The 20,723-nt window shown below is 36.9% G+C and overlaps 3 protein-coding genes and 2 non-coding genes across 13 annotated transcripts in view; 2 read left to right on the forward strand and 3 right to left on the reverse strand.

Annotated features, from left to right (window-relative positions):
* Nucleotides 1-9,541, reverse strand: part of LOC113052153 (RNA-binding protein 4.1-like) — a 34,532-nt gene extending 24,991 nt beyond the window's left edge. For 3 of the 9 annotated variants that reach the window (XR_003276987.1, XM_026216510.1, XM_026216512.1), the window contains exon 1: nt 7,726-9,541. Coding sequence is in view for 7 of the 9 variants with exons in the window: in XM_026216510.1 (XP_026072295.1) it covers nt 7,751-8,323 (573 nt within the window). In the remaining 2 variants the exon portion in view is untranslated. The remainder of the gene's footprint in view (nt 1-7,725) is intronic. The other 6 variants (XM_026216508.1, XM_026216509.1, XR_003276986.1 and 3 more) reach the window with 6 other exon arrangements.
* Nucleotides 9,542-10,328: 787 nt separating this feature from the next.
* On the reverse strand, nt 10,329-13,368 carry LOC113052155 (RNA-binding protein 4.1-like). The gene is made up of 4 exons (XM_026216515.1): nt 13,296-13,368; nt 12,133-12,575; nt 11,396-12,047; nt 10,329-11,018 (listed from the first exon to the last, which is right to left on the reverse strand). Exons 2-3 carry the CDS (start codon nt 12,539-12,541, stop codon nt 11,425-11,427), a joined length of 1,032 nt encoding a protein of 343 aa, XP_026072300.1. The 5' UTR covers nt 12,542-12,575; nt 13,296-13,368; the 3' UTR covers nt 10,329-11,018; nt 11,396-11,424.
* A 1,359-nt stretch (nt 13,369-14,727) lies between these two features.
* LOC113052157 (TRAF-interacting protein with FHA domain-containing protein A-like) lies at nt 14,728-16,238 on the forward strand. Its single transcript, XM_026216517.1, has 2 exons — nt 14,728-14,859; nt 15,056-16,238. Exon 2 carries the CDS (start codon nt 15,115-15,117, stop codon nt 15,694-15,696), a length of 582 nt encoding a protein of 193 aa, XP_026072302.1. The 5' UTR covers nt 14,728-14,859; nt 15,056-15,114; the 3' UTR covers nt 15,697-16,238.
* A 2,126-nt stretch (nt 16,239-18,364) lies between these two features.
* trnak-cuu (transfer RNA lysine (anticodon CUU)) lies at nt 18,365-18,437 on the reverse strand. The gene has a single exon. It is a non-coding gene; the product is annotated as a tRNA-Lys (tRNA).
* A 1,751-nt stretch (nt 18,438-20,188) lies between these two features.
* Nucleotides 20,189-20,262, forward strand: trnan-guu (transfer RNA asparagine (anticodon GUU)). Its single transcript has one exon. It is a non-coding gene; the product is annotated as a tRNA-Asn (tRNA).
* Nucleotides 20,263-20,723: the final 461 nt, after the last annotated feature.

Here is a 20,723-nt window from a genome sequence, read left to right on the forward strand (position 1 = left end):
TTTACCCACATAAATGTAAAATCTCTGATGCTAACTTAAGTTTGATCACTGTTAAAACTATAATGTTCACTAATAGGTTTATTTACTAAGAAAAGGCATATGTGAAGAAAAACAAGGCAAATTTATTTCTAAGATAATATCTAATTTTTCATAAGACTGTTATTTCTATAGGGTATAAAAAAAGGACAATATAAAAATATAGCTGCAAGCAGCGATGGCGGGCTCAAGCCGTCAGTGCAACACCACCCCGGTGGCATCGGGAAAACTGTGCCCAGCGGGCATAAGCATTTACAGTAACCCTCTGGCAATCAAATTTTAAGGGATATGGCAGTTAAAGGGTTAATCCAACCCGTCTAGACTTTGAAATCACATACACAGAACAATATATATATATATAACTTTAGTAACACTTTATTTTAATATATATAAAAAATGTATAAGTTGTGCATCGTAGCTGACACCTAAATGAACACATTAAAATTGGTTTATGACTGCAAGTCTTTTTCCTCAAATGCTATTGAGCTTCAAATTTGCTTTTGAGCCCATGTGAAAAAGTAGCATAATGTACATATGACTTACAGTTTGTTTTAATAAATATCAAACATTTAATTTAATGGTGCATTATAGCTGTCACCTAGATGAACAATTACAGTTGTTTTTATGACTGTAAGTCATTCTCTTCAAATGCTACTGACGTTAGAAAAGTGTATAACAATATCACATGTAACTTTAGAGACGGTCCCTAAATTTGAGACTCTCGAATGTCCAATGTCAAGCCAACTTTATGCCTGTTTTTGTTTTTTTTACTTTATTTTTCTTTTCTCTGTGCCGGATTGCTGATGTCTTTTACCCTGGCATAGATGTCCATCCATGAATTACGAACATTCATCCGCAAATGTCCGAGCGGTCGCGAGCGCGGATGGGAGAATGGCGCATGTTTTATTTTTTTTGAGCTACTGGGATGGTGCCCCCTCTGGGAGTTGGTGCCCTACGAAGACTGCGTATTCTGCATATAGGGAGCGGCGGTACTATCTGGAAGATATATTCCTCAAACCGTTGTACAAGAGGAGGTGATGCTAGTACTTCAAGAATCTCTCAAAACCTATCTGTTCATAAAGCCTATGTATAAAGTCTTAATATAGTATTCCACAATATGTTGTGCTATTCTAATATTATTGTGGTTTTTTATTGACATTGTTATTTGCTGTTATTTTTTGTTTTAATATTGTTACTGTTGTTACTTGTTGTACGGTGACCTTGAGTGGTTTGAAAGGCGCCTTAAATAAAATGCATTATTATTATTGTTATTATTATTATTATTATTATTAGCTGTACACTTGATAAAAAAAATTAAATATAAACTTATTCAATTGTATATATATATATATATATATATATATATATATATATATATATATATATATATATATATATATATATATATATAGTGTACAGTTTTCTTTTATTGCATCTTGAAATAAATGTTTCTGAGTTCTGTGTTTGTTTATTTTTTTTATTTTTATTTTTTTTATTTTTTTAGGAAGATTACAGCCTTTAATCTCCTCAAAATTAATGTGCATATAAACTATGAATAATTTAATTATAGCTGTATTTATAAAATGCTTACTAATGACTATTAATTTTGGGAGATGGCTATATAAAGCAGCAACAGTTGATGTTGAGGCCTAAGATATTTCTTAAGCTGTAACGATGAAAAAACAACAACAACACCAAATTGCTTTTTTTTTCTGCTGGTGATTAAAGAGATGATTAAGTCTCCCCCCCCCCCCCTCTCTCTCTCTCTCTCTCTCTCTGACACCAAGCCCATCCCCTCTCCCACACATTCACACAAACTCAGCACACACACTTAACACACACACACTTAACACACAAACACACACACATTACCCAGAGGGACAATGACATCAGATGTATGGTAGTTTTTTAATTTTCTATTATCCATATAGTGTTGTATAGTCATGAAACTATGCATATTTCCTCAGCATGACTTGTCTTCTATGTGTACATTTTGTTGAAGTGTTTAGAAGCTGCACTTAAAAAAATAAAAGACATTTACTGGTTCCTTTTTTACTGTTATTTCAAAAAATCACCACGACAAAACCATTCAAGCTATCCAAAATTCATTCGCACCTGTTCTGTAAGATAAATTCTTTAAACAGTGGTAAAAGAGGATGTGGTGCTGATCCTTCAAGAGTCACTCCAAACTTATCTGTCCATAAAGCCTATAAATAATTATTCTTAATACACAGTTTTCACAATACTTCAGCATATTATTCTAATTAAGTGAGGGTCATTTTATCAGTAAAATACATATTATTTTTCTTTGAAAGATTTCTATAAATAATTTAAATCATACTTGTTTCTACAATAATTATTTAAAAGTAATCCTATAGCGCCATCTGGTGGCCATTATTGGTACTAAGAATTGCAAGCTTGATTTATATGTTATGATAGTTTTAATTTTATGCTGGCTCTTGAAAATGATAAAGCTATGAAACTTACTGTGCTTCCTTCAAATGATGACTCCTACGTATATAAAAAATTATGAAGAGTTGGAATTAAATTTTTTTTAAAGATATAGTAAAATAACTATTGTATTTTGTTTATGTTACTTTAATAAATCGCTATGGCCACACCATTTAAGGTATCCTAAACCCATTCGAAATTGAACATCTTCAGTATATGGCTTGATGTTAAAACAGTAAAACAGGTGTGAACTACTTGTGTCTTCTTGGAGGAGAATGAATTCATTTACAGGCTGAGTTTATCATAAATCCACAATAACTTTTCTGAGTTCTGTATCAATCTGTGTTGTTGTTTGTTTATTTTTATTTTTTATTTTTCATAGGAAGATAACTGACCCTTTACTCTCCTTTTTAATAAATGTGCTTATAAACCAAGAACAAGCTATTTATAGCTGTATGGATTTACATTTAAAAAATTATCCTATGGCAATCATTCTAAACAGCTTGAATAAAACCCGGGTAATATTTATTATAGACCACTGCAACTGTGTATAATCTAACAAAAAAGTTTATTATGAAAATAAAAGTGTGTACACCAGATAAATTGGACGATAAAGAAATTGCTAACAATAATATAATAAAGCATGTTTTAGGTTTTTAGGCGTTTAGATGCAGAAATGGACAAATCAAATGTAAAATAAAATGTAATTGATTTAATTAAATATAGATTAAGTCTTGTTAGAGCAAAATAATAAATAAATACCTACACACATTAAAAAAGCAGCCAAGATTAATGAGTTTAATTTTTTATATAGATTAAAATTGAAGACAGAAGCAGCTGGTATATGCGGTCACTTAATATTAAAATCCAGTAGATCCACTTCAGATTTATTTCTCAACAGTTTATGTTCACTTGGCTGTTTTCGTTTATATTAGCCAAGCTATTATGTGTTTTGAAATAATCTTGTCCGTGATGTGTTCGTTCTTACGACGAAAGGCAGAATCATGCAGCTCGAGAGATATGATATTCTGCCAGTCGCGCTTTCAAATAGTCTTGCACAGTTAAACGGGTCACAAACACCTGCATTTAGCTCGTGTTGTGTTATAATGGGTGTATAGTGTGCATTTATGGCAATAATTTATTTTAAAAAGCTCTTAAACAAGAATAAATTCGTTTGTTTTGAACTTGTGACACTGTGCGCGCTGATCGGAGGCAGTGATTTCAGATAGGCAGCCGCAAATATTTCATTATCACACAAACAGTTCAAAAACATCTTAATTTAGCTCTTGGTGTGTTCTAATTGGTGAATTGTGTGATATCGCTGCAATACTTTATTTTAAATAGCTATAAAACAAGAATAAACTCGTTTTTTTCTGAGCTCATCATTCCACACGCTCCTGCTCAGAGCAGTGATTCATCTCTCTTGTTTCTCACGTATCACTGACCACACATCAATTATTAATGAGCCCTGACCTTATAATAATCATATATGTTGGTTTAGCTTGTCAGTGTGAATTAAATCCAAGTATTTATTTGTATTTTAACCGATTTAAAATCGAAACCAAAAGACAGTCTCCTCCCTTTTTAATTCCGGTAACTGCACCTGTAGGGGCGCTATTTCTCTCAGACAATGGAAGTCTAAGCACACACACTCAAACAGAGGGACAGAGTGAGATGAGATGTCTGATAGTTTTTTAATTTTCTGTTATCCATACAGTGTTGTAAAGTCATGAAACTATGCATATTTACTCAGAATAACTTTCTTTTCTGTATGAAAAAATGTTTTGAAGTGTTTGGAATTTAAAAATGCAGGAAAATTAATAATTCCATTTTTACTGTCATTTAAAAAAATCACCACGACAAAACCATCCAAGCTATCCAAAACCCATTCACAATTTAAGTTCCTCAATGTTTTTTCAACATGTAGACAAAGTTTGGTGTTTATAGTGTTACTCTCCTCTGAGCAGTATGCATTAATTCACAGCTAAATGTAAAAAACAATCCACATTCAAATCAAAATAGCCGACTTCCTGTTGGTCGTAGCTAATGACTGTGAATTAGAAAGTTGTCCGTCTTGATAAGAACAATTTTTGTACTGAGTTTGGTGTCTGTAGCTAAAACTAACCCCCCCACTTTTGACAAAAGGTGGCGCTATAGAGTGCCTCTTCCACGCCCTCTTATGAACTTTTGCCAGTGTCTAGCTGTCACTAATACTGATATGTGTTCTGAGTTTGATGAAATTCTAAGCATGTTATATGCCTCAAAATCACCTGAGAAGTATTCCAGTTTGACATGTTGCCACGGCAACAATATTTTTAGATATCAATATCCCCCCAGCAGATTTATATCGACTGTGTTTTAACATTATTCTGATGAAGTTTGAAGCAAATCGAGTAAAAATAAGATGCTGAATTCAAAGCATTTTGAAAATGACACACTTCCTGCTGCCAGTTGGTGGCGCTATAACTTTGACTCCTAATAGTCACATATATGCGATCGACATCATACAATGAATAATCTGATGAAGTTTTATAACAATTAGGAAATGTATGTGGATGGTATTAGACACTTCCTGTTTCTCAATTCTCGCCATAAATTCAACACCTCACTACGAGCAAACCGTTTGAGATATCAAAAATCCCCTGGCAATTTTTCATCCCCAATGTGTTGAGATCATGTTGACCGAGTTTGGTGTCAATCGGCAAAAAACCCTATGACAAGTATTTCAAATTCCAGAGCATGCGCTTTTTACATAACTCTAAATAGCTGACTTCCTGTTGGGCGGAGCCTAAGACATGCAATACGAAAGTTGTTCAGCACGATGAGATCTATATGTGTACTGAGTTTGATATTAATATGTGCAAGTATGTGTGAGCTATGCATCAACATTTCTGACTGTGATCCAGGGGGCGCCGTAGAGCCCATGTGCCACGCCCGGGTCCCAGCCTCTGCAGGCTCCTAAAGGCCACAGATTCCAAAGTGTGCGCAAATTTTCAAGAGTTTTTGAGTATGTTAAGGACCCCAAAAGCCCCCACAACTTTGACGAAAAATATGAATACTAAACGCTAAATATCCAACTTCCTGTTGGGCGGAGCCTATGACATGCAGTACGAAAGTTGTTTGGTTTGATGAGATCTACATGTGTACCGAGTTTCGTGCGTCTACGTGCAAGTATGTATGATATATGGCCCTCAGTATTCCAGGGGGCGCTGTAGAGCCCCTGTGCCACGCCCGTGTATCAGTCTCTGCCCGGCCCTAATGGCCGCAGGTTCCAATGTGTGTGCCAATTTTCAAGACTTTTTAAGCATGTTAAGGGCCCCAAAAGCCCCCGAAACCTTGAAGAAAAATAATAATAATAATAACAAATAATCCTAAGGAAAACAATAGGGCTCTCGCCCTCCAGGCTTGAGCCCTAATGATATTGAATGATGAATAAGCTGATCTATTTCATTTTAAATGGTGGTTGCCTGTCTGTGAATGGTACACCCCTCTAAGCTCACAGAAGTGGTTTGACCCAAGTCCTCAGCAGCCAATGACATTGACCCGTTCAAACTGATTTTTAACGCGTACTTCACGTGTATTTAACACGTGAAATACACGTTAAATACACGTTAAGTACGCGCTGATTTTTAACACGTAAACAACACGTATTTAACGCGTTAAATACGTGTTGTTTACGCGTGAAATACACGTATTTAACGTGTTGTTGACGCGTTAAAATTCACGTGAATTTGACCCTCTTGGCCTTCCATACCTAAGGGCACGTCTGCCGGAAGAGTGCGCGCTCACGTATAGCGAGGCAGAGCACAGACATTTCACTGATCAGAGCGATTGACTGATCAGAGCGAGAGCGTCGCGAAAAGTCACAAAAGAAGTGTGTTTTTGGTTGCCAGGGCGAGACAACCCTGCACAGATTACCAAAAAAAACCAGCATTAAGGGACCAGTGGATGGAGTTTATTTTTACAGAGCATCAATGGAGTTGTGCAAGTGTTTTTGTTTGTTCCCTGCATTTCGAAGATGCTTGTTTTACAAACAAGGCCCAGTTTGATGACGGATTTGCGTATCGTTTATTTCTTAAGGATGATGCAATCCCAATGAAAAAGGGTCACAATCGTGTGTTGGAACCGCAGGCGGTGAGTAAAACTGCTTAAAATATCTCTGCCTCCTTGTTAGTGCGTCCCCTCCCATGCCGGAGACCCGGGTTCGAGCCCCGCTCGGAGCGAGTCGTTGCCGCTGCTGCTCTCGTTCAGTTTCAGCCTCGGGATCTGATTCTGGATCATAAATATACGGCTGAATCTGACTGTAAGCCATGGTTTGTTTTGGATGATGTTTTCCCCTCACGGTAATGTCACAGCTTCCACATGCTCTCAACGCAAAAGCCTACACGCGCTCGTGATTCTTTAGCTCCTCCCACACGTCACGCCTCCAGCCGGTCGTGTTTTTCTGGGAAAAATCGGTACAGTCTATCTTTCTCTTATGAATATAATAAAAATAAAGACTTTTTGGAGTTATGAAGGATGCAGTACTACTCTATTCGCTTGTTAAGTCTGACGTCATGTAGCAGCGCTTCCGTGTCCAAAAGCTCTATCAGTTACCATGAGAAAACAACAAAGGGTTCTAATATAAACTCACAATGTGATAGAATATTAGCGAAAAAGTTATAATCTTAACCTTTAACTCCATACCGAAGTCCCAGATAGCCAGACAAAGAAAATATAAATATAAAAAAATATATAAAAATTATTTGTGTTTGGGACGCTGTGAGCAGGGAGACTGTAGTGTATACCGTAAGTTTGAAAGCGTTTAGCTTAAATGATTAATATGAATAAACAGTGCTCATAAACGGCTGCTGAGGTCGTATTCTCAAGTGAAGTGAGTTGAGGCTTGGACCCGGAAACAGCGCTTCTTACGTAATCGCTTAACAACCGAATAGGTACTCAAGATTAACAGGATATTGAGTGAAAACGAGCATTTCACCCCCCCTTTAATGAAACCTCTAAAGTTCCACTGAAAGTCTGTTAACATGTTAAATGAGCTTGATGTATGTTTTTTTTATCAACTTTCTGAATCATCAAACTTTTGTTACATGGACTTTCAATTTAGGAACAGAAAGTTGTGTTTTAAAGATAAAAGTGTTGTGAGCTTTGGAATGACATGAGGGTAAACAAATAACATTTTTCATTTTTGGATGAACTATGCCTTTGTTAGTAGTGTATCTGATGTCTACTGCCAATTACCTAGAAAATGGATTCTCTTCAGCAATTAAAAAGAACTGAAAAAGTAGTACATTCTTCCCATGCTACAAAAAAAAATAAAAAAAATTAAGGAGTAAAATTCAACCCTGGGTAACCATGGATTTCGTCGTTTTGAGGTTAAGGTTGGTTCACCTTGGAAGGTGGTGTTATCCAGCCCACTGATGGCCTCCATGGCATCCTCCATTCGCTCCATGTGAACGAAAGCATAGTCCTTCACTATGTCACACTCAACCACAGGGCCATACTCCTCAAACTTGGCCCGGAGCTCCTGATTGGTGCAACCACTGCAGATGTCGCTCACATGCAGTTTGGTGGAGCCCCTGGGCTTATTTTTGCTCATCTCCACATTTATGGCTTGGCCTTTCAGCTCGTGAAGGTGGAGTTTGCGAACAGCCTCTTCGGCCTCCTGCTTACCCTCCATGTGCACAAACCCATAGTTTTTCAGGACGTCACAATCTTTAACTTTGCCATAGTCAGAAAAAAGAGAGCGCAGATCTTCCGCGGTCGTGCTTGAGGATAGGTTGCCAACAAAGATCTTAACCATCTTTATTGCCTTTTTTTTCCTGGACAGAAGGAGCATAGTTTCACGTTATAGCAACAGATAAGTTCCTACATTAGAGCTTTGTTGGCCTACAAAACCAAAGTCACCTTAATCCCATCAAGAGTTGTTTTGGTTTCGATTGTGTAGCTTCAAGCCAGAATGATTGACTCACAACTCGGCATTAGATATGCTGTGTGTGACACTCACTGATCTGATGAAAGTGGTAAAGTTGTAAACCAGACTCAGTTCTACTTTTTATGGCGAAGCTGAAATAACTCGCTTTGCTAGGCCACGTTTCTGCGTGACCATGGCCCCCAACGTATTACCCTCCTTAAGTTTAATTTTTCATTATTAAAGTGTATGTTTTTGATGCCCGATACGCGATTAAGTACGACCAATGAGCGTCGGTGATGTTATAAGAGCTGTAGGACAATGTTTTCGGTTTTGCAACGCTAAATTAAGTGGCATGACTAACGTACATAAAGTTACCCGAAGACGTCGCCTTACTAAGAAACATGCAGTCACATTGCAGTACAACGACAGACTGCATTACCTGCATGTGAAATCTGAACATTAGCACTCAAGTAAAGTAATTCATAGTTGATTATGTAGGTACAGCACTGCCTTACCGTAGTGAGCACGTAATCTCACTGGCATTCAGATGAATGAAGCCTAAAATGGAGTCGCGCGCTGTCACCGACAGCACTTCCTGTCCACGAGTCAACAAAACCCCAACACGCGTTCAGAGCAGAGCAGTGTCTGAATTCATACACAGCTTTTACAAATTCAGTGTTTACAAATATTACTGCATTTCAATTTAGATAAAAGGGCAAATCTGAAGCACAGATGTCACTAAAACTGTAATGAATAATACAAGTAAACAAACATGTTAAATTAGCTTTCATTTAAAAAAAATATATATTAGTATACTTTATCAAACAATACGGAGTAACTCAAACCCTAATTCTGCTTATTTTCAAACAGCCTTTGAAATGTAATTAAAATCGGTTTTAAAAATCAAAATATTTTAACTTTAATATCTTCCTTTTTGTTTTGTTTTTTTTTTCAGTTCAAGTTAATTGTTTGTTTGTACACACAATGGAAAATGTCGGAAACTGGAAAAATCTTGCATTTCTGAAATTTCAAAAAATAAAAATAAGTTTTTAAGTTAAGGCCAGGAAGTAAATAATTTTAAATACTTTGTCAAATGTTTTAATACATTTGGTAGTTTAACCCTCTGCTAACCATGAGTGAATATAAGGGCATGTTGGATTTATTTTTACATACACAAAATATACATAAACACATACCTTAATACACAACTGCCTTATTCTTAAAAATAACAGCCAAGACAGTTTGGGTAGGAAAAAAAAAGCTTTATTGGTTTATTGAAATTGCAGTCACCTTATAAAGGAAAAATAAATGTTTCTATGCGGAGATCACTGCCAGAAGAGGCATTCATTTGGTGTCCCATGGGTAAATGAGTGAACAGACAACACATTTTATTGTAAATTCAAGACAAAACTATGAGGGGGGACAAGCACAAGTTTACCTAAAATATAAAACTTACCCTCAGGAATGAGTTCATCACTTGCAAAACATTTGGTTCCTGAGACACATATTCAGTCTCTGTACTGAACCTACCATGAAACAATTAAGTATATAAAAGGCATGCTGAAGAAACTAAATCAAGCGACTTACCTGTCACAATTACACTTAAAAAGGACCACTGATTGGAAATATTGGCAAGTCTACCCACTTTGTGAATCTGAATGATAGGATTATTTGGACACGGACCAGGAATACTGAGACGATAATGGTTTAGGGCAAGAATAGATTTGAAGACGAATGGATGGTAATCGTTTTCATTTCGCCGCAGAAGCGGTTTCATTTTCCGTAATACTTCTAAACTAGGAAGCAAGATGTTATGGGTTTTAATTTGGGTGTCAATCTCCAAGCTATATAGTAACTTTTAAGCCTATTTTAGGCAACTTGAGTTTAAAAGGTTGGCAATAAAAGCAAAACGACGAACCAAGTTCCAGTCTTTTTTTTTTTTTATTAAAACTTGCAAGTGTTCCTATGAAAGAAAATGATACAAAGTCCTTTAACTTCGATAATCTGCAATTAAAATGCACACTTTACAACACATTTTCAATAAAGCCAGTAGACGGAAAGGTTTTATTGCTGCGGAGACTATGCTTTCTTGCATGCCGCACTTTAACAAACAGATTAGAGAGAGGGGGGGAAAAAGAGAGAGAGAGAAAAAAAAAAAAAAAGCTTTACACATAAATTTTTGGTTCTAAATCAAAATTGTCATGGCGCTTGCTACAGTAGTTTAATAACAAACGATAACCTCCTTCCAGATTTTTAAAGGTAAAAAGGTACAGTGTGATACAATGAAGAGTTCTATGAAAGAAGAATTTTTATAAGACGTTCCTTTAATAGTCTTAACCAAACCACCAAGTTAACCTAATTTATGTATTCTGGCTTAGTGCTTCTCTCACCTATCCAATGTTAAACAATAAAAACAAGGCAAAAAATAAAGCAGAGTTGACAATTTAGCATGAGGACGTTTTTATGCGTGTAAAAGCGGTAGTTTTATAGAATGTGCAGTCCGCAACAGAACTCTTCCACTATGGTGCGCAGGCGAACGAAACGCGCTCTGGCAGACAAAGACGCATCGCGGCACGTGCACCTGGAGACAACGACGACGATCTTGTTGAATAATTTACACCTGGAAAGAGAGCAAACCACATGAGTCAAACGGCTGCAGTGCCATCTGGGATTACTGAATCGACAAGCTAAGTTAAAATAAAGATTTGCATAAAGTCTATTTGATTAATACGAAGTGAGATCTTAATGCACCAAAAGGTTACTAGAATTTAACATCGAAACACTTCGATACGAAGTTAAGCGTCTGAGCAGTGCTTTTAAAAAGACCATAAGGCCATTAAAAATGTATGATCCAGGCACTTTGATACAAAGTTTACATTACTGCTACATGCGCATCAATTACACGACACGCAGAATAGGGCAAGTACATTAAATCTTGGTTGTATATTAAAAGGTCATTTCAGATTTCATTTTTGGGTTACGGGGACCTATTCTCACCTTGGATTACAAAAGCGCAGTGGTGCACTTTAATACGAGTAGCGCGGAGGTGGTGGAGGTGGCGCCGCCCTGTCAGCATAGGGGTCTCTGGCCCGAGGCATGCTGTACATCGGGGTCCGAGACATGGAAAGAGGTGAGAGACGAGATCGCTCGAATGAGTAACCATTCCCAGCGGGTGGCTGAGGGGGAGGAGGAACACGTCTGATGGGACTGCGGTCTCGTGCATAGTACGAGGATGGCGGTGGTGGAAGGGGGCGTCGCTCATAGGGGTCGAGGCCATTGCCAGACAATCTCTCTCTCATAATGCTTGATGACGGGGGCGGTGGGGGAGGGGGGATGGCACCCATACGCCGGTCCTCATAGGAGGAGACGCCGTAAGGGCGAGCACGGTACTTCTCGTAATAATCAACCACACCGCGTTCTCGCTCGTATGCTGGTGCAGCACGCTCTGGGTATGGGGGGCGTCTGGGGGGCATGGGTGGTGGTGGTGGAGGGGGACCAGGGGGATACCCGAAGCGACCCCTAGGATAACCAGGAGGCTCGGGTCGGTCTCCAGGGAAACGGGGTGGCCAAAATCCACCGTCTGGGGGGCCATAGTCTTCCTCCTCGCCTCTTGGTCGACTCTTTGAAATCTGCACATGAATTCGTTTGCCTGCAAATGCAAAAGAATTTTCAATTAGCAAATGTGATAAACATGCAAAAGGACATGAAAGAACGACTAGATTTTTTTTTTATACCTTGAAAATCAGAGTTGTCCAACCCCTTGATGGCATCCATGGCCTCATCGGAATTGGTCATGTGTACGAAGGCAAAGTTCTTAATGACGGCACATTCGGAAACAGAGCCGTACTCTTCAAACAGTGCTCTGAGCTCTTCATCTGCTCCTTTCTCCACATTGGCAACATGAAGCTTCACCGGGCCCTGGTTTTTGCTCCGACTTGCTTCAACATTGATGGGTGTTCCATGCAACTTGTACAAATGAAGGTTTTTTATTGCCTTTGTAGCACTTTTACGATCATCCATGTGGACAAAGGCAAAGTTCTTGATAATGGCGCACTCAGTGACTGTTCCATATTGAGCGAACAGGGACTTTATTTCTTCTGCTTCTGCCTGTGGAGGCAGGTTCCCAATGAAGATCTTCACCATCTTTGCTAATGTGTTACGCAGAGCCTGAAACGCACTGTGACAAGATATGCTTCTAATGAGTAGCCAGTAATGCAAGAAAAATTACTACGGTTAATGTATAGGATTATGAATTTTTGCAAACTAATGTACTACAACGAGAACAGAAGCCACGCCTGCTGCTAAACTGAAATCGAAACCTTTCACAGTTCACTTCCTGAGAAGCCAATCAAGTCAAACCAGTTTATGCAAATACTTTAAAATGTTACTACACCCTACATACACGCAAGCACGACTAAATAAAATTATGCCATGTTAAACAGAACTTAAATGAGGTTTCGTATCAACCAAGCAAGAATTCTCCTCACACGTTTACATACGCCACGGCCTCGTGTGATTACTTAATATTGGCGGACTATGAAACCTCGACAAAGATTAAATTTATTCACGGCATATTATCTTAAGCATTTATACTCGTAAATCATGAGAAGAAGAATATAGCAACTAATCGTCAATTCACGTGCCCAGCACCTTGATGAGAAAATCAGTTTCTGGTGCCAAGTTTGAATAAGCTAACAGCGTTAGCTTGGTACGTTAGCCGAACGGCCGTTGCACGCCGAGATAAACACGATGTATGACTTTTACATTCAGGCGATTTACACAGTTTTTGCCTCCCATATAAAAGCTGCTTATATCATAAATGCTTTAATGTCGAATTATAAACCTTATTTTTAATACTAAGGTGATAAAGGTCAAAGTACTAAAACACAATACTCACCGTCTGCCTCAACACCACAATGAGGAAGAGGGTGCGTCATTCAGTAATATACTTCATAAGTCCCGCCCACAAGGCTGAATAAACCAATCAAGTTTAAGAATGTGGATCACGCGGAACGTGGCAAGTCAGAAACGTTTTTGTGCACTCGTATGAGAATAGAGGTTAATGAGGAATCAGTCCGTCATCGCAAGGGAATAAACAGGGATGAAATATTAAAATATTGAATAGCAGCAGCACAGGCTAAATCAGTCATAAAAAGTAAACGCATTAAAACGGACAGAATTATGGGAAAGTAGAATCAGGTTAGGTACACATTTTTGTTCAACAACTAACAGTGAAGAATTCATTTAATTTTTAATTTTTGTATTCTGGCAAGAATTGGATTGAAGGAAATATTTTATCAGCAAACCAATGGACTCTTAAATGTAATCATTCATTGCAGGAATCAAAAAGCATATCAAGAAAATCTCAGAATTATTTTGCCACCAAAATAAATTGTATTCTGCCAGAAATGAGTTCTCTCCTCTAAACATCTTATCTCACATGCTACTCAGACAGGTCTTTCTGCTTCTGTAACTGGTTAGTGTTTATCACAGAAACAAAGTCTGCATGTCACTTGGGCAGTTAAATAAATCACTATTGTTACAGCGGTAAATATAATTTAATTAGACAGATATAATGATTTTGTAAGGTTTTAATCAGTGTCTCTAGTTCATGCTACCAGTAGGTTGCGGTAATGCACTATTCTAGATTAGATTGAGATCCTCACTTGACTTCAGCAAAAAGATAAAGAGTGCGCAATTGTTTACAGTCTAGATCTGATATCCGTGTTCACTTAACTTTGTTTCATAAGGATGTTTTAGATAAAGCAAGCTGTTCCAGACCACACTGAAAGCTGAGTCAAACATAAATGAAATAAGAGCATGCTTATTACTTACGTGTTTTAGCCTACGTGTTAGGCGTTTATAGATTATGTTGAAATATTGTTATTTTGCTTTGATGACGAAACTGACATGCAATTGACACTTTCAGTTGCCTGAAAGCCGCCAACATTTCTCATCAACTTCCCTTCCCTGTGGTTTTACAATTTTGTCAGGACGTTTCTGGGGAGTGACTGGTGAGACATCGTAAATAATGACCATAAACGTGTTCGCTGTCATGTTTAACATCTCCTTTATCTGGTCATTAAACGATGTCATGTCACAAGATAAAGACTGGCGAATGCTTTAACTTTTAACAATCAGCTACGCAACATAGGTTTATTATTTTTGAACAAAACGATAATAAAAGCGTGTCTGGTTTCCCCGGGTCAAATATAGGACAGATAATACTGTAGAAATATAGCAAGACACTATAGACTGTATCAAAACAAGCATGAAACAGATAGCGAAAGCATGGAAGTCAGTTGCGCAACTCTGGAGTTTTTGAGTCACATGTCCCAAGCTGGAAGGGGGTGGGTGTTTCTGATGCAATTCCCATTTGTTTGGTTGAGCTCATAGCATAGCGATATCCGCTTCAGAACAGCAGTCCGTTAGCTGATGATCGTTGCAAACAGCTTTCGAAGGTGAGTTACAGACTCGTTTTGTTTAACTTTACTGCACATAGCCTATTTAGTCCTTGTATATATACTCAAGTGTAAAGTTTTCGCCAGATCTGTGATTTTCACACATCTATCTCAATTTAATTAAAAATAATACGTTTTTCTGCAACAATGTACTAACACATAGCCTAACTAGTTGTTTCTTGTCGTTTTTCCTTAGGTTTAACTGTCAGCAAAGCAATTCAGCCCCACAGAAGTTGCGTCCATTTGTTTCCCACAATGAATGACAACAGCAAACTGGAGACTGAAGAGCTGCTCACTTGTCTTCATATCCATCTCTTCCACCCTAACCAAGCCATTTGTCCGCTCTTTCACACCCTGCCCCTAAATCAGCCATACAAAATGAACGCTGAAGATCCAGTAAGGCTTGGCCGTGATGGGCAGACCTGCGTCTTTGTCCTAAATGACACCTCTGTCTCCAGAAAACAGCTAACCATACAGGCGTTTAGGAAAGCTGGCAGCCAGCTCTTGAGCTTCATGATCCAGAACATCAGCCAGAAGGTCAAACTCATGGTCGGTGGGTCTGAACTGAGATACCTAGAAAGAGCTGAGCTTGATGACAAGGTGCTCTGCCGCTTTGGGAGATATGAACTGCTGATCTGGCAGGAACCAGGAGAGTCAGAGAATAAATTTGAGGTCCTGTTTGAGGTATGCAATAAACCCCCTTCACAGGAAATGGGCATAGATGTGCCATGCAAACCAGCTGTTATGGATACCGGCGTGCCATGGAGAAGCTTTGAGAATGAAGCGCCTGTAAGCCAAGAGCCACTGGAGTCAGATGAGACAGCTGTTTTTGTATAAATACTTTTTGGCCATTGCTCTGCAAGGCAGCAGTCATTGACCATTCAGAATATGCATATTGTTATTTTCATTGATACTGTGATATTAAAACTGTATACTGATACTTAATCTATTATGAACATCTCGGAAGTAACAGATGGAGATCTAAAACCAAGTGACCTTATGAACGTTGTTATGATTTCTTCTGGAATGCCACTAAACCAGTTTTCTTGCCTGCTGTGTCTTTGTGTTCGTTCTCTTGTACAGATATTTTATCATGTACTTTGCAGAGTTATTGGAATTACTGTCACGCATTTGTTCAAAAGGTCCTGTGTTTTCTTTTCATTATTGTATGTGTTCATTGCATAAGTGCTTTTGGACAGTGTTTTTATATATAATATTTTGTATTGCATTGTTTTGTATTGACTGTCACTTGTTAAATTGTGAATCATAAGCTTTGGAAAAATTTGAAATTACCATGATTGAAGGGTTATTAATATACTAGTTTTGTGATATCTTAATTAAATGAAATAAACTTTTTTATAATAAACATATTTATCATACAGGTTGCTTTTTCAATATAGATAAAATGGTTATTTTAAAAGGTTTGTTTTCAGGTTTAAGCTGCACAAAAAAAAAATCTAAATTCACGGTCAGTTTAATACAACATAATATTTTCCACATAATATTTTAATAATGAATCATTTGTTTTGGTATATGACTTTATAGAAGCTAATTGTTTTATTTAAGAAACAATGTGCTATCTTTCTGTTATGGACTGGCCATCTTTATTCCCCTTTTGCAACCCGAGACTCAGGTCAGGCTACATTGAAGGATGTGTTCAGACTTAATATTTTTTTTCACACAGCATAAACAGCTTTAAAAAAATTATATATGAAAATATATAGGCCTAGCTCCCTTTATATTTTAGAAAAGGGGTCCCAGTAAAGGGGATCCAAAAAATGTAGAAGCTAGTGTTTGTGTCATTTAAAATACATAAAGGTCTGAAAAGTGGATATTTGTTTGCAGTTTCAACTATTTCAAATATTTTATTTGCACGCTGCTGGAAGATCATGGTTAGTTACTGATCTCCAGAATGCAGCTGTAAAGGTTTAGTTAGCAAACAGGGAATTACATTTTAAACAAGTATTATTATCTTTGGTAAGGTAAAAAATCTTAAGAAAGGTTAATCTCAGGAACTTAAAATTACTGGAAGATCACCCTCCTTTTGTACTTTCAACTCACCACCTGATCTTATTCTTAGCTGATAAGCATCGACTACATATTAGATGGTTTACCGTAAATGATGTCAGCGATGAACAGATAAGATCGAAACTCTGATGTAACTCAACAGGAGTGGCAGTATTCATCTTTTTGATGTATATCTTCATTTAAAAAGTATATTAATTATAGAATAACTAGCTCCTAATAACTAGTTCCTCAATCATTAGACTGTATATAATTGAATGCCACTGTATTGCGATAGTGATTATTTTAAAGTGTTTACAATGTAAAAATCGTAAGGTAATAATATTGTATATGTTATTGTAATGTTCATCACTGAGACTGGCTGATTTCTCAGAACAATATTGATTGACACAGATGTCTCAGCATCTTCACACTCCGATTGTTGTTTGCTTAGTTGCATGTACAGACTCGTTGCATTTGCTGCTTTTGATGAGCTCTAGAGGTTTGGTGAGCGCATGTGTAGATTTTCCAACAGACACATGTAGAACAGCAGGTCACCATGAGTCAATGTGCTTCAAACATTTCAGGAAACATGTACTAAAGTAACAAAATGTGTTGAGATGTGGAAGTGTGGAATTGCACAATGTGAAATTGACAGGAAGTTGGAGCTATTGGAAAGAACACAAATTTCTTCAGTCAACAGTGATAGACATTCAAAGTCTTAAATGGCTGAGAAAAGTTTAAAATAACAGAATTAAATGAAATGCAGTAGAGCTCATTTTAACAATAAACAATTGAAAATGAAGAAACTTTAGGCTGCCAGGTTTTGGTTTCTTGTAGTTTCTGGCATTTTTCACATATAAGCTCTACTTCAGCTCTCTTGCCATTTAACATGCATTGTTCAGTGGGTCAACAAACAACAGTCAGAGACGGACGCCATAATGGGGGAAGGTTATGGCAATTCCAAGGGCCCTGCAGTGAGGGTTACGAGCTAAAAACTATTGAGTTTCTGAAAAAACTGAAAAGAGGGAAATTAAACATTGAAAAGATTACAAAATTACCATGAAAGTACCACAAATAGGCTACATTTTTACAATAGCATTACCATAACATTAGGATCACAAATAGGTATGCAAATAGCCTACTAATGTTCTCTTTCTCTTACACACAAACACGTTTTTCGTATCATCATGTTTATTCTCTTTAGAAGCACCTCTGCAGTGAAACCACACCTACTGTAACCATGAACAGAAATGTTCTAAAGAACTTTTTTAAATTATTGCTTCTTTATTTTCACTACTTTTCCAGAGTTACATGCTATAGCTTTTGTAAACGTGCTTTAAAAATTCTGGCATACATGAAGAAATACATTAAATACGTTTTGCAGGCTAAAAAAAGTTATATTAAATAATGTTCCAAGTGTGTTTCATTTTGACTATCCTGAATATATTTTCAGAGTCAATCTTTCATAAAGGTCTTTTTCGAAAAAAAAAGATACAGTCGCCCAACGTGGGGCTCGAACCCACGACCCTGAGATTAAGAGTCTCATGCTCTACCGACTGAGCTAGCCGGGCTACGTGCCAATGTGTCATGCTACATTCTAATATTTTTCCTCACGTTTCTATTGACAAAGCATTAATTTAATGTTAGATCCAGGGGCCAGTAACAACAAGTTTGACCAACAAGCAGTTAGCCAAGAGAGAACCAAATTTTCAGATTAAAAAAGGACCAATCGAGCGTTACATGTTTGCTACGTTAACTGACTTCAAACAGTTATGACCAGTCAAAAAACAAATGAGTTGTCTTAACTGTGTATTCTAAACAGTTTATGCAAGCGGCTCCTGGTCCAAAACCAACACGCAGTTACTCCAGAAGGTGACCGCTTACTGCTTCGTGATGAAGCTTCGAAACCTTCGCGAATTGTATGTTTCGAAACAGTGGTTCGTAGCGCGAATCAAAAGGAAGTTTTTTTTTGGTATGCAAAAGGATTATTATTATTATTATTATTTTATTTATTTGTATTATTATTATGCTTTAAACGAGATATACAAAAAATACATAACAGATAATATAAATCCAGGGTAACAAAGAATAAATAAGTAATATATAATATAAAACAATAATAACAAATAAAAGACAAAAACAAAAAATCCAATCATAGAAAAGCATGACCTTTACAATACTCAAATAATTTTAAATATAGAACACAAACGGACCGTTTAAAATGCCTTTCTATTTGTACTGTGTTGGACAGTACACAAGTAATTCTCCAACTCTTTATAAAAGACTATACAACAGGACTATACAACTTTTGTTAAAAAAAAATTGACACTTATGAATGTGAAATTTAACCAGCAAAATAAATAGATTAATAACAACAAAAACTTCGGTATTTACATTTCTGTAATAAAAATATTCATATATTTTTAACATGACTACAAGTGCCAGAAGATGTGGTGTACAGTTTCCAAGTGCAAAGAGCAATTAACATCAATATCCATCTGAAACTTATGCAAAAGGAAGGTTTAAGAAAAAAAAAATGACTCAAAAACATTCAATCCAGCAACTCAACATACAAGAGCAATGCTTCACAAAACGAATATCACACCTTTAGGCAAATTGAAAAGTCATTAAATTTATATACATACATATACATATAATACATATAATTTAGTGAACAGTGGGGACATGCAAAAGGAACGTGATTTCAGTAAACGAGGTTTCGTCACGTCATAACTGTTTGTAAAGTTCAATAGTTGGCCGCTGGGGGGCGATCTCTCATGCAAGTTCATTGAACTCGGCTGCCATTGATAACCATTGAGCTCTGATCTCGGATCAATTTTATCAATTTGTACACATTTTTAACGAGACATTTGTGTGATTAAAAGGGTGAGTTGTAGTCTCTTACTGGCCTGTTTAAGCTCTCCATGAAAAAAAAAAAAAAAAAAAAACAAGCACTGCAATAATAATTATTTTAAAACATATATTATACAGACACTTTATATGTAATTGTATTTCAATCTAAGTTTTTGTTGCATTTACAAAATTTAGACCAGCAGGCGTCACCCGTTAATACACATGATCTTACTATCTCACTATAGTATTTTATGACGAAAATACTGAGATCAATCTAAAATTCAGAGCAGGGAAAAGATAACAGAATATGTCGACAACGAAATAAATGTATAAAATTACCATGTTTTTTTTATTGTAATAATTATACATTTTAATCATGATCTTTTTAGTAAAATCATGGAAATTCAAGTAATAACCAATCATCATACTTACTGTCCTATTACTGTACTCAAGAAGCATAGCCGCATATGTCTCTGTGGCGCAATCGGTTAGCGCGTTCGGCTGTTAACCGAAAGGTTGGTGGTTCGAGCCCACCCAGGGACGAAAGTTATTTTTTCAAATGAACGATGAATGTTCCTGAATATTAGGACGTCAAAGTATTCGATGGGTTCAGTCACGTGACATTTTGTTGCGGCCGCCATCTTTAGGGATTTGCGTAGCGTCTCCTCGCTGAAACTAAAAACTAAAACTTCCAAGTTAAATATCCATTAAAAATATCCTACTACATATTTTAATTTAAATTCGGCGTAAATCAGATTAATCTCAATAGCTGACCGAAGTGATCACTTGGCATTACAGTACCGCCGATTCCTACACGCAGAGTACGCAGTTTGCGTGGGGCACCAACGTTTCGTATTACGTTATATATATTAACATATATGTATACTTAAATAAACATTTAAGCGCCCGTACATCACTTTAAACTATTTTACGTATAAAATCCTGTGAAACTTTTTGGGATTTTTATACCATTAAGTTAATAACGTGTTTTAATTCTGCATCTG

This window comes from Carassius auratus, chromosome 32 (assembly GCF_003368295.1).
Source record: "Carassius auratus strain Wakin chromosome 32, ASM336829v1, whole genome shotgun sequence".
NCBI lineage: Eukaryota > Metazoa > Chordata > Actinopteri > Cypriniformes > Cyprinidae > Carassius > Carassius auratus.